The 12,500-nt window shown below is 46.4% G+C and overlaps 1 protein-coding gene across 1 annotated transcript in view; it reads left to right on the forward strand.

The window, feature by feature from the left end:
- The window catches only part of arrdc1a (arrestin domain containing 1a), a gene marked incomplete at its 5' end in the record, with an annotated part of 25,651 nt that overhangs the window by 1,974 nt on the left and 11,177 nt on the right, over positions 1-12,500 (forward strand). Inside the window, 2 exons of the mRNA XM_079269823.1 lie at positions 10,316-10,426; positions 10,847-10,897. Of these exons, the coding sequence (XP_079125949.1) occupies positions 10,316-10,426; positions 10,847-10,897 (162 nt within the window). The remainder of the gene's footprint in view (positions 1-10,315; positions 10,427-10,846; positions 10,898-12,500) is intronic.

Genomic DNA, 12,500 nt, shown 5'->3' on the forward strand with positions numbered 1-12,500 from the left:
ACCGGTTCATAACGTCCTGTGATGGTCCCGTAGACCGGTTCATAACGTCCTGTGATGGTCCCGTAGACCGGTTCATAACGTCCTGTGATGGTCCCGTAGACCGGTTCATAACGTCCTGTGATGGTCCTGTAGACCGGTTCATAACGTCCTGTGATGGTCCCGTAGACCGGTTCATAACGTCCTGTGATGGTCCCGTAGACCGGTTCATAACGTCCTGTGATGGTCCCGTAGACCGGTTCATAACGTCCTGTGATGGTCCCGTAGACCGGTTCATAATGTCCTGTGATGGTCCTGTAGACCGGTTCATAACGTCCTGTGATGGTCCCGTAGACCGGTTCATAATGTCCTGTGATGGTCCCGTAGACCGGTTCATAACGTCCTGTGATGGTCCCGTAGACCGGTTCATAACGTCCTGTGATGGTCCCGTAGACCGGTTCATAACGTCCTGTGATGGTCCCGTAGACCGGTTCATAACGTCCTGTGATGGTCCTGTAGACCGGTTCATAACGTCCTGTGATGGTCCCGTAGACCGGTTCATAACGTCCTGTGATGGTCCTGTAGACCGGTTCATAACGTCCTGTGATGGTCCCGTAGACCGGTTCATAACGTCCTGTGATGGTCCCGTAGACCGGTTCATAATGTCCTGTGATGGTCCTGTAGACCGGTTCATAACGTCCTGTGATGGTCCCGTAGACCGGTTCATAACGTCCTGTGATGGTCCTGTAGACCGGTTCATAACGTCCTGTGATGGTCCTGTAGACCGGTTCATAACGTCCTGTGACGGTCCCGTAGATCGGTTCATAACGTCCTGTGATGGTCCCGTAGACCGGATCATAACGTCCTGTGATGGTCCTGTAGACCGGTTCATAACGTCCTGCGATGGTCCCGTAGACCGGTTCATAATGTCCTGTGATGGTCCCGTAGGCCGGTTCATAACGTCCTGTGATGGTCCTGTAGACCGGTTCATAACGTCCTGTGATGGTCCCGTAGACCGGTTCATAACGTCCTGTGATGGTCCCGTAGACCGGTTCATAATGTCCTGTGATGGTCCCGTAGACCGGTTCATAACGTCCTGTGATGGTCCCGTAGACCGGTTCATAATGTCCTGTGATGGTCCTGTAGACCGGTTCATAACGTCCTGTGATGGTCCTGTAGACCGGTTCATAACGTCCTGTGACGGTCCCGTAGATCGGTTCATAACGTCCTGTGATGGTCCCGTAGACCGGATCATAACGTCCTGTGATGGTCCTGTAGACCGGTTCATAACGTCCTGTGATGGTCCCGTAGACCGGTTCATAATGTCCTGTGATGGTCCCGTAGGCCGGTTCATAACGTCCTGTGATGGTCCCGTAGACCGGTTCATAACGTCCTGTGATGGTCCCGTAGACCGGTTCATAACGTCCTGTGATGGTCCCGTAGACCGGTTCATAACGTCCTGTGATGGTCCTGTAGACCGGTTCATAACGTCCTGTGATGGTCCCGTAGGCCGGTTCATAACGTCCTGTGATGGTCCCGTAGACCGGTTCATAACGTCCTGTGATGGTCCCGTAGACCGGTTCATAACGTCCTGTGATGGTCCTGTAGACAGGTTCATAAAGTCCTGTGATGGTCCTGTAGACCGGTTCATAAAGTCCTGTGATGGTCCTGTAGACCGGTTCATAACGTCCTGTGATGGTCCTGTAGACCGGTTCATAACGTCCTGTGATGGTCCTGTAGACCGGTTCATAACGTCCTGTGATGGTCCTGTAGACCGGTTCATAAAGTCCTGTGATGGTCCTGTAGACCGGTTCATAACGTCCTGTGATGGTCCTGTAGACCGGTTTTTATTAAGATTTTATTTGTACAGGGACAGTTCACATTAATCGACAGCACACATTAATAAAAACATGACTGTAAATGTGACAGTGTTAGCTAAAAAAGCTAATTTTCAACCGTTGTCCCTGGGCACGGTGTTAAAAGCCGCTAAAACATTTAAACATTTAAAAACTGTTTAAAAAGACAACAACACAAAAACAAGCAAACAGAGCTGTGCAATACAATCCTGCAGACACAGGATCAAACATGACAGACAAGCAAGCAAGCAGGCAGGCAGGCGGGCAGACAGACAGACAGACAGACAGACAGGCAGACAGGCAGGCTACATACGGACATGGCAGGCATGAGACTGTTAGTGCTGACACACCTGGTTGTTAATGAGCCAGGCTTTGAGGTTGTGTGTGAAGAACCTGTATGTGGTGCTCTGTCTTATGTGTGATGGGAGAGTGTTCCAAGTAACGGAAGCTGTGACAGAGTATGATAGCTGGCTAAACTTGCTTCTCCTGCCTGGGACCACTAGGTCCCGCGAGCTGTTGCTCTGGTTAGTCTGCTATTGGTCTTTTGTGTTATGAAAGTGCTCAACGGGGGAGGTGCAAGGCCATTAAGAATTTTAAAGGTTAAGCAGCTGTTATGGAATTTGACAAGACTATCCCAACACAGAAGATGGTATTTGGGCAAGATGTTGCAAATGTGGTAGTGTCTGGGCTTGATGTCAAGTACCTTGATAGCCTGCTTATAGACGGACTGTAGGGGCTTCAGGGTTGTGTTGTGAGTGTGTGACCAGGTGGTTAGACAGTAAGTGATATGAGGGAGGATCATTGCATGAAAGTACAGTTTAGCAGCTTCAGTTGTGAGGTTGTTGCGTATGTATCTGAAATGATGTAGACTAAACTTGACCTTTGCCATTACATGCTTCACTTGTTTTTTGTATGTGAGTGTGGAGTCAAGAATGATCCCCAGATATTTGTAGTTAGGGACCACCTGAAGCTGTTCACCAGATATGTACACAGGATGCTCTGTTGTAATATTATTCACCCTCTTTGAGAAAAACATGCAGACTGTTTTTTTCACATTGAGATGTAAGCAAGAGTCTGACAGCCACTTAGTGACATGGACCATTTCTTCAGTGAGTTTGTCTGCTGCCTGTTTGATGTTGGGTGCATGTACAAAAATGACTGTGTCGTCAGCGTACATCTGTATATCCACCCGTGCACATACTGATGGCAGATCATTAATGTACATGCTGAAAAGAAGAGGACCTAGCACAGAGCCCTGTGGAACACCGACACTGTAATTGAGGATGGGGGATGAAACACCGTTGGTTCATAAAGTCCTGTGATGGTCCTGTAGACCGGTTCATAACGTCCTGTGATGGTCCTGTAGACCGGTTCATAAAGTCCTGTGATGGTCCTGTAGACCGGTTCATAACGTCCTGTGATGGTCCTGTAGACCGGTTCATAAAGTCCTGTGATGGTCCTGTAGACCGGTTCATAACGTCCTGTGATGGTCCCGTAGACCGTGTGGGCTGATGGTATTTCTCCCACTCTCGTAATAGACACAGGACCCGAACTGTTGTAAAACGAGCAATCACAGGTCCCACTCCCACACAAATATGTGACCACACATCAAAAATAGATTTATATTCATGAAATGCTATATGCATTCAATAAACTGTTAGTCTGTTAGAAACCACAGCATGAAGCTTTCATGTCAGACGGTCTGTCATGTCTTTGTGGACGTCACATCGTGAGCGTTGTGCTGTTCTCTGTGTGACGCTCTGTGTGTGACGCTCTGTGTGTGACGCTCTGTGTGTGACGCTCTGTTTGTGGCGCTCTGTTTGTGATGCTCTTCGGGTTGTACGTTTGTAACCGCTGTGTCTGGTGTCTTCATCTGCGTTCACGTACTGGCACAGACCATGTTCCTGTCCTGAAGGTGGTTCCACTCATCGACTGCTCTGTACATTCAGCCGTTTACCAGGTTTCCACCTGTTGAACATGTGCCCATTCTGCCCTGATTATGAAGTGACTCTTTCTCTCTTCTGTGTTGGTTGCTTGCTGAGAGCAGCTGTTGTGTGGTGAGAGCTCCTGTTTGGTTACATTCCTCTTCAGGTAGAGCTGGTCACATGAAACAGACTCGCTCCCCAAACAAGAGTTTGAATCACTGATGGATTACCAGTTGGGTTGGGCCCCGAGGCATGACTGGGCAAATATTGACATTGCATTACAAATCAGATACAATGGATATGAGGTTACTAGAGGACTGTTTCAGAGTTCCTTTAATATTGTTTTTACATTTTAAGGTACCTTTTTAATTAGGGCTGTGCAAAGATGTCCATATAGCTTACTATTATGCAATTCTTTCGACAATGGTGTATCGATACTTTCGCTGTGTGTGTGTGTGTGTGTGTGTGTGTGTGTGTGTGTGTGTGTGTGTGTGTGTGTGTGTGTGTGTGTGTGTGTGTGTGTGTGTGTGTGTGTGTGTGTGTGTGTGTGTGTGTGTGTGTGTGTGTCTCGTTTTAAACAGATTTAAAATGTCCTTTAAATTGCATCTACATGGAAATGAAGATTGGTCAGGGACACAATAAGAACATAATTCAGTATGTATTTTATTTTTAAATGTTGTGGCATGTTAGTAAAGATGATAATACAATATGCACTTTATTTCCATGACGTATAACTCTTTGGTTGAGTGCGTTCTCTGCTGAGTGACGAGTGCAAATACCTTCTGAAATAGTTTTGATGGAATATGTGATGTATTCAATTATAATATTCAGCAAGTTGTATTTTCAGCTATATTTTTACATTTTCAGTAAAAACAGAAAACAGAGTATTGCAACATATTGTATATATGTATTTTGATCTTATGATCTTATTGTGGCGTAGCAATAGTTTCTGTTTCTAAACAGCATGCATGAATAGAAGGGTTCCTGTCTGCTGTGGAGGGACTTGACTTCCTGCTCAGAGCCCTGAGACCCAACACAGCATCACTGTTGGGTCTCTTGTGTTCACATTGGAGTAAATCCATCAGGTGAAAACTGAAATGAAATGAGTGTTTGCTTTTTGTTGGTCCATGAAAACAAGACACGGTGTTTCACTCTGTTGATCAGAAGGCGTGTGATGGCTCCCACAGTAAAGACAGGATGTGGAGCCAGAGTGTGACACAGCACCTGATCACAACCCTTTGTGTGCGATACTTATCAAGTCTTTGATATTTTGTATGTGTTTTACACAACATATCGTCACGGTAAACTTCATGGAAGGTCTCATCGTGGTCATTCTTTTGCCTCGATGGCAGAGACGTCACTGTAGGCACCATAGAGGCCCAACGCTGTCGCTGCACAGCTTCAGGGGGAGAAGAAGTCAATAACAAGAAGATTGAAACGCAGAGTGGATCAAAGTAACGTGCACATGTTGGCCATAGTTAAGACTATGCAGTTATGTATGGATGATCACGATGCAGTGTTTTGGACTAAACTGATCCAGAATCCAACGGCGAACGAAGTCAAGTTGCTGGATTCATGCTTCCTTGCTCAGCTGTCACTGCTGTACTTTCTTAGTTGCTGCTGTACTTTCTCAGTTGCTGCTGTACTTTCTTAGTTGCTGCTGTACTTTCTTAGTCGCTGCTGTACATTCTCAGTTGCTGCTGTACTTTCTTAGTTGCTGCTGTACTTTCTTAGTCGCTGCTGTACTTTCTCAGTTGCTGCTGTACTTTCTCAGTTGCTGCTGTACTTTCTTAGTCGCTGCTGTACTTTCTCAGTTGCTGCTGTACTTTCTTAGTTGCTGCTGTACTTTCTTAGTTGCTGCTGTTCTTTCTCAGTCGCTGCTGTACTTTCTCAGTCGCTGCTGTACTTTCTTAGTTGCTGCTGTACTTTCTTAGTTGCTGCTGTACTTTCTCAGTTGCTGCTGTACTTTCTTAGTTGCTGCTGTACTTTCTTAGTTGCTGCTGTACTTTCTCAGTTGCTGCTGTACTTAGTTGCTGCTGTACTTTCTTAGTTGCTGCTGTACTTTCTCAGTTGCTGCTGTACTTTCTTAGTCGCTGCTGTACTTTCTCAGTTGCTGCTGTACTTTCTTAGTTGCTGCTGTACTTTCTTAGTTGCTGCTGTACTTTCTCAGTTGCTGCTGTACTTTCTTAGTTGCTGCTGTACTTTCTCAGTTGCTGCTGTACTTTCTTAGTTGCTGCTGTATTTTCTCAGTTGCTGCTGTACTTTCTCAGTTGCTGCTGTACTTTCTTAGTTGCTGCTGTACTTTCTTAGTCGCTGCTGTACTTTCTCAGTTGCTGCTGTACTTTCTCAGTTGCTGCTGTACTTTCTTAGTCGCTGCTGTACTTTCTCAGTTGCTGCTGTACTTTCTTAGTTGCTGCTGTACTTTCTCAGTTGCTGCTGTACTTTCTCAGTTGCTGCTGTACTTTCTTAGTTGCTGCTGTACTTTCTCAGTTGCTGCTGTACTTTCTTAGTCGCTGCTGTACTTTCTCAGTTGCTGCTGTACTTTCTTAGTTGCTGCTGTACTTTCTCAGTTGCTGCTGTACTTTCTTAGTTGCTGCTGTACTTCTTAGTTGCTGCTGTACTTTCTCAGTTGCTGCTGTACTTTCTCAGTTGCTGCTGTACTTTCTCAGTTGCTGCTGTACTTTCTAGTCGCTGCTGTACTTCTCAGTGCTGCTGTACTTTCTTAGTTGCTGCTGTACTTTCTCAGTTGCTGCTGTACTTTCTCAGTTGCTGCTGTACTTTCTTCAGTTGCTGCTGTACTTTCTCAGTTGCTGCTGTACTTTCTTAGTTGCTGCTGTACTTTCTACTTTCTCAGTTGCTGCTGTACTTTCTCAGTTGCTGCTGTACTTTCTCAGTCGCTGCTGTACTTTCTCAGTTGCTGCTGTACTTTCTTAGTTGCTGCTGTACTTTCTCAGTTGCTGCTGTACTTTCTCAGTCGCTGCTGTACTTTCTCAGTTGCTGCTGTACTTTCTCAGTTGCTGCTGTACTTTCTTAGTTGCTGCTGTACTTTCTTAGTTGCTGCTGTACTTTCTCAGTCGCTGCTGTACTTTCTCAGTCGCTGCTGTACTTTCTCAGTCGCTGCTGTACTTTCTTAGTCGCTGCTGTACTTTCTCAGTCGCTGCTGTTCTTTCTCAGTCGCTGCTGTACTTTCTCAGTCGCTGCTGTACTTTCTTAGTTGCTGCGGTACTTTCTTAGTTGCTGCTGTACTTTCTCAGTTGCTGCTGTACTTTCTTAGTTGCTGCTGTACTTTCTTAGTTGCTGCTGTACTTTCTCAGTTGCTGCTGTACTTAGTTGCTGCTGTACTTTCTTAGTTGCTGCTGTACTTTCTCAGTTGCTGCTGTACTTTCTTAGTCGCTGCTGTACTTTCTCAGTTGCTGCTGTACTTTCTTAGTTGCTGCTGTACTTTCTTAGTTGCTGCTGTACTTTCTCAGTTGCTGCTGTACTTTCTTAGTTGCTGCTGTACTTTCTCAGTTGCTGCTGTACTTTCTTAGTTGCTGCTGTACTTTCTCAGTTGCTGCTGTACTTTCTCAGTTGCTGCTGTACATTCTTAGTTGCTGCTGTACTTTCTTAGTCGCTGCTGTACTTTCTCAGTTGCTGCTGTACTTTCTCAGTTGCTGCTGTACTTTCTTAGTCGCTGCTGTACTTTCTCAGTTGCTGCTGTACTTTCTTAGTTGCTGCTGTACTTTCTCAGTTGCTGCTGTACTTTCTCAGTTGCTGCTGTACTTTCTTAGTTGCTGCTGTACTTTCTCAGTTGCTGCTGTACTTTCTTAGTCGCTGCTGTACTTTCTCAGTTGCTGCTGTACTTTCTTAGTTGCTGCTGTACTTTCTCAGTTGCTGCTGTACTTTCTCAGTTGCTGCTGTACTTTCTTAGTTGCTGCTGTACTTTCTCAGTTGCTGCTGTACTTTCTTAGTTGCTGCTGTACTTTCTCAGTTGCTGCTGTACTTTCTTAGTCGCTGCTGTACTTTCTCAGTTGCTGCTGTACTTTCTTAGTTGCTGCTGTACTTTCTTAGTTGCTGCTGTACTTTCTCAGTTGCTGCTGTACTTTCTTAGTTGCTGCTGTACTTTCTCAGTTGCTGCTGTACTTTCTTAGTTGCTGCTGTACTTTCTCAGTTGCTGCTGTACTTTCTCAGTTGCTGCTGTACTTTCTCAGTCGCTGCTGTACTTTCTCAGTTGCTGCTGTACTTTCTTAGTTGCTGCTGTACTTTCTCAGTTGCTGCTGTACTTTCTCAGTCGCTGCTGTACTTTCTCAGTTGCTGCTGTACTTTCTTAGTTGCTGCTGTACTTTCTTAGTTGCTGCTGTACTTTCTTAGTTGCTGCTGTACTTTCTCAGTCGCTGCTGTACTTTCTCAGTCGCTGCTGTACTTTCTCAGTCGCTGCTGTACTTTCTTAGTCGCTGCTGTACTTTCTCAGTCGCTGCTGTACTTTCTCAGTCGCTGCTGTACTTTCTTAGTTGCTGCTGTACTTTCTTAGTTGCTGCTGTACTTTCTTAGTTGCTGCTGTACTTTCTTAGTTGCTGCTGTACTTTCTCAGTCGCTGCTGTACTTTCTCAGTCGCTGCTGTGCTTTCTCAGTTGCTGCTGTACTTTCTTAGTTGCTGCTGTACTTTCTTAGTTGCTGCTGTACTTTCTCAGTCGCTGCTGTACTTTCTCAGTTGCTGCTGTACTTTCTCAGTCGCTGCTGTACTTTCTTAGTCGCTGCTGTACTTTCTCAGTCGCTGCTGTACTTTCTTAGTCGCTGCTGTACTTTCTCAGTCGCTGCTGTACTTTCTTAGTCGCTGCTGTACTTTCTCAGTCGCTGCTGTACTTTCTCAGTTGCTGCTGTACTTTCTCAGTTGCTGCTGTACTTTCTTAGTTGCTGCTGTACTTTCTCAGTCGCTGCTGTACTTTCTCAGTTGCTGCTGTACTTTCTTAGTTTCTGCTGTACTTTCTCAGTTGCTGCTGTACTTTCTCAGTTGCTGCTGTACTTTCTCAGTTGCTGCTGTACTTTCTTAGTCGCTGCTGTACTTTCTCAGTTGCTGCTGTACTTTCTCAGTTGCTGCTGTACTTTCTTAGTCGCTGCTGTACTTTCTCAGTTGCTGCTGTACTTTCTTAGTTGCTGCTGTACTTTCTCAGTTGCTGCTGTACTTTCTCAGTTGCTGCTGTACTTTCTTAGTTGCTGCTGTACTTTCTCAGTTGCTGCTGTACTTTCTTAGTCGCTGCTGTACTTTCTCAGTTGCTGCTGTACTTTCTTAGTTGCTGCTGTACTTTCTCAGTTGCTGCTGTACTTTCTCAGTTGCTGCTGTACTTTCTTAGTTGCTGCTGTACTTTCTCAGTTGCTGCTGTACTTTCTTAGTTGCTGCTGTACTTTCTCAGTTGCTGCTGTACTTTCTTAGTCGCTGCTGTACTTTCTCAGTTGCTGCTGTACTTTCTTAGTTGCTGCTGTACTTTCTTAGTTGCTGCTGTACTTTCTCAGTTGCTGCTGTACTTTCTTAGTTGCTGCTGTACTTTCTCAGTTGCTGCTGTACTTTCTTAGTTGCTGCTGTACTTTCTCAGTTGCTGCTGTACTTTCTCAGTTGCTGCTGTACTTTCTCAGTCGCTGCTGTACTTTCTCAGTTGCTGCTGTACTTTCTTAGTTGCTGCTGTACTTTCTCAGTTGCTGCTGTACTTTCTCAGTCGCTGCTGTACTTTCTCAGTCGCTGCTGTACTTTCTTAGTTGCTGCTGTACTTTCTTAGTTGCTGCTGTACTTTCTTAGTTGCTGCTGTACTTTCTCAGTCGCTGCTGTGCTTTCTCAGTTGCTGCTGTACTTTCTCAGTCGCTGCTGTACTTTCTTAGTCGCTGCTGTACTTTCTCAGTCGCTGCTGTACTTTCTCAGTCGCTGCTGTACTTTCTTAGTTGCTGCTGTACTTTCTTAGTTGCTGCTGTACTTCCTTAGTTGCTGCTGTACTTTCTTAGTTGCTGCTGTACTTTCTCAGTCGCTGCTGTGCTTTCTCAGTCGCTGCTGTGCTTTCTCAGTTGCTGCTGTACTTTCTTAGTTGCTGCTGTACTTTCTTAGTTGCTGCTGTACTTTCTCAGTCGCTGCTGTACTTTCTCAGTTGCTGCTGTACTTTCTCAGTCGCTGCTGTACTTTCTCAGTCGCTGCTGTACTTTCTTAGTTGCTGCTGTACTTTCTCAGTCGCTGCTGTACTTTCTCAGTCGCTGCTGTACTTTCTCAGTCGCTGCTGTACTTTCTCAGTCGCTGCTGTACTTTCTCAGTCGCTGCTGTACTTTCTTAGTTGCTGCTGTACTTTCTTAGTTGCTGCTGTACTTTCTCAGTTGCTGCTGTACTTTCTCAGTTGCTGCTGTACTTTCTCAGTTGCTGCTGTACTTTCTCAGTTGCTGCTGTACTTTCTGTAGCAGCGCTATGTTTCAGGGTCCTGGTGGGCATCTCTTCTCTTGCTCTGGTGTAACACACGGCCCAGAGAGGACATGCTTGTTTCATGGTGCAGCTGCTTAGCTTGGCTCTGTGGCTAACATTACAAATGTGTGTGTTCTTGTTTGCAGCCATCAAAGTGAACTGCAACGGTTTCTGTGGCATCACCAGTAAGGTCAATGACACCGCATGGGCCGAGGAGGAGCAGTACTTCAACAGCACCGTCTCTGTTGCAGATAAAGGTACGAAGCCCAACAATCTAAGTGCTTGCTACAAAAGTCATCCATCTATTCATCCAAGGGTTTGATCCATCCTGCTGTTAGTGTTCGATAAGTGCAGCTTACCACATCATCACTGTTCATATCGGGTCCAGTCACAGATCAGATCGCTGGCCGTACATATTTGCTCGTGCGCTGGTTGCACAGACGGTGAAACACGATCCACTCACAGATCTTAGACACATCTTATGGCAACGAAACAATAGTTTTATTTTCCACAATGTAAAGGTTAAAAAGTCAGTGTGTGAGGCCTGTAGTAGGGAAGGTTCCCATTTGCCGCTGTGTGTGCTGCATGCAGCCCGGAGGCATACCTGGCTGGTGGGAACAGCAGAGTGATTGTTGCTGCTTCAGCTGATCTGTCTGTGCTCTCTTTGTCTCCTACAGGAACCATGAAACAGGGAGAACACACGTTCCCCTTCAAGTTCCTCATACCAGGTAGGAGCGTGGAGGTGTGGGATGAACGTGTGTGTGTGTGTGTGTGTGGACAGACAGACAGACATGTCCAGGCATGTTGATATTTACTCGACTGGTCTTGTGGTTCAGCAGCTGTGAGGATGGGGCTCTGGTCCCATCGTTCACTGGGCTTATGAGTGTTGTGTAAATTATTGAATTGAATTTGACAATTTTCGATCAACATTCAAATCGCAACACCTAAAAGCTGCTCTCATCAACATCACAGTGGATCCAATGACCGTGTGTAATATAAATGAGGTCACTTATTTGAAATAACCAACAGGCAATGATCACCACTCTGCAGTTCCTCGTCTGTGAGCATCCAGCTGTATAACCTCCAGCCTGAAAGGACTCCTCACGTTCTTGGGTACGAAGTGGGGATTTGATCTGAGGGTAGCCTCGCAAGCAATTGGCCGACTAAACCAATTCCAGTAACTTCATGGTTGATGGTTAACAAACCGAATGTCTTGCGGACATGCACTGGTAAAAGCCTCTCTTTCTGTGGTGAATGGGGACGAAGGACACGGCTTTCTTCTGTAACAGGTCCTGCATTTCTGCTGGATAAGCGGAGGATGAACACTGTAGAACTGGAGAAAATAAAGCCGTCTCAGTGCCCTATCCATCCCTTCTGTTAACACGCAGCTGCATTGCCACTACTCGTAAAACTGTATTAGAGGACGAGCACCTCGCTGTGGGACGTCCCGCCCTAGTTTCCATCACGAGCAGGATGTCCCCACGGAGAGATGTTGGCGGTGGACTTGGGATGCTGATGTTGTGGATACTGATGACATATTGTCGTCGTCATTATCTGCAGATGAAGCCGATGTCTTGGCAGGGATGACCAGAGGCAGTGGCCAAGCGTTGGGGTTGGGGTGAGGATCTCTACCTCGTCTGTCTCGGGCTCGCTCTCATCACAGCAAAGCGTCTGAAATGATCCTTCTGCTTCTGGTGTCGAATCTCGGGCAACGCTCTTCAGACTTGGCAGGTCGGTGGCTGCTGAACACTGTGTGGTGTATGCTAAGGCGCCCGGAGCAGGCATGAAGATCTGTCCGAGCTGTGAGGCCGGGACATGACGGGCACCGACAAGGTTTTGCAGATTACTCCATTTGCAGAGATGAGCAGTCAGTGGGCAGATTGCCTTCCACTGAAGAGAAGCAGAGGGGTGTGCTGACTTATATACTGTGGAGTCAGCATGTGTCTTGATTGGCCTGTTTGGCTAATGCAGATTTTCAGTGGGCAAATGCGTGCTTGTGATTGGAGGAGAGTAACCTAGAGGTGCCGCCCCCTTGCCGACAACTCTGCCACCTGAGCGTCTGTGGTTAAAGTTCTGATGTGTTTTTATTGTTTTCGATGCCTTCTGATTCATGATCATCAGCGTGATCAAACTTTTGCCTCCTGTGGCTTTGTTGCATTGTTTGGAGAGCGGCTCAAACACTTCGGGAGCGAACCAGGCGCACCTTTCATCACCTATAGTCGGCAAGAGCTTCTTCAGCTGCGGCGTCCTGCGTCAGGTGGACAGGATGTGGACTTTGATTTGTCGGATACCAAGCCCAGGACCAGGAAGAGAGGCCGTAGAGACGGGGTC

The sequence above is a fragment of the Melanostigma gelatinosum genome, assembly GCF_949748355.1.
Source record: "Melanostigma gelatinosum genome assembly, chromosome: 6".
NCBI classification, from domain to species: Eukaryota; Metazoa; Chordata; class Actinopteri; order Perciformes; family Zoarcidae; genus Melanostigma; species Melanostigma gelatinosum.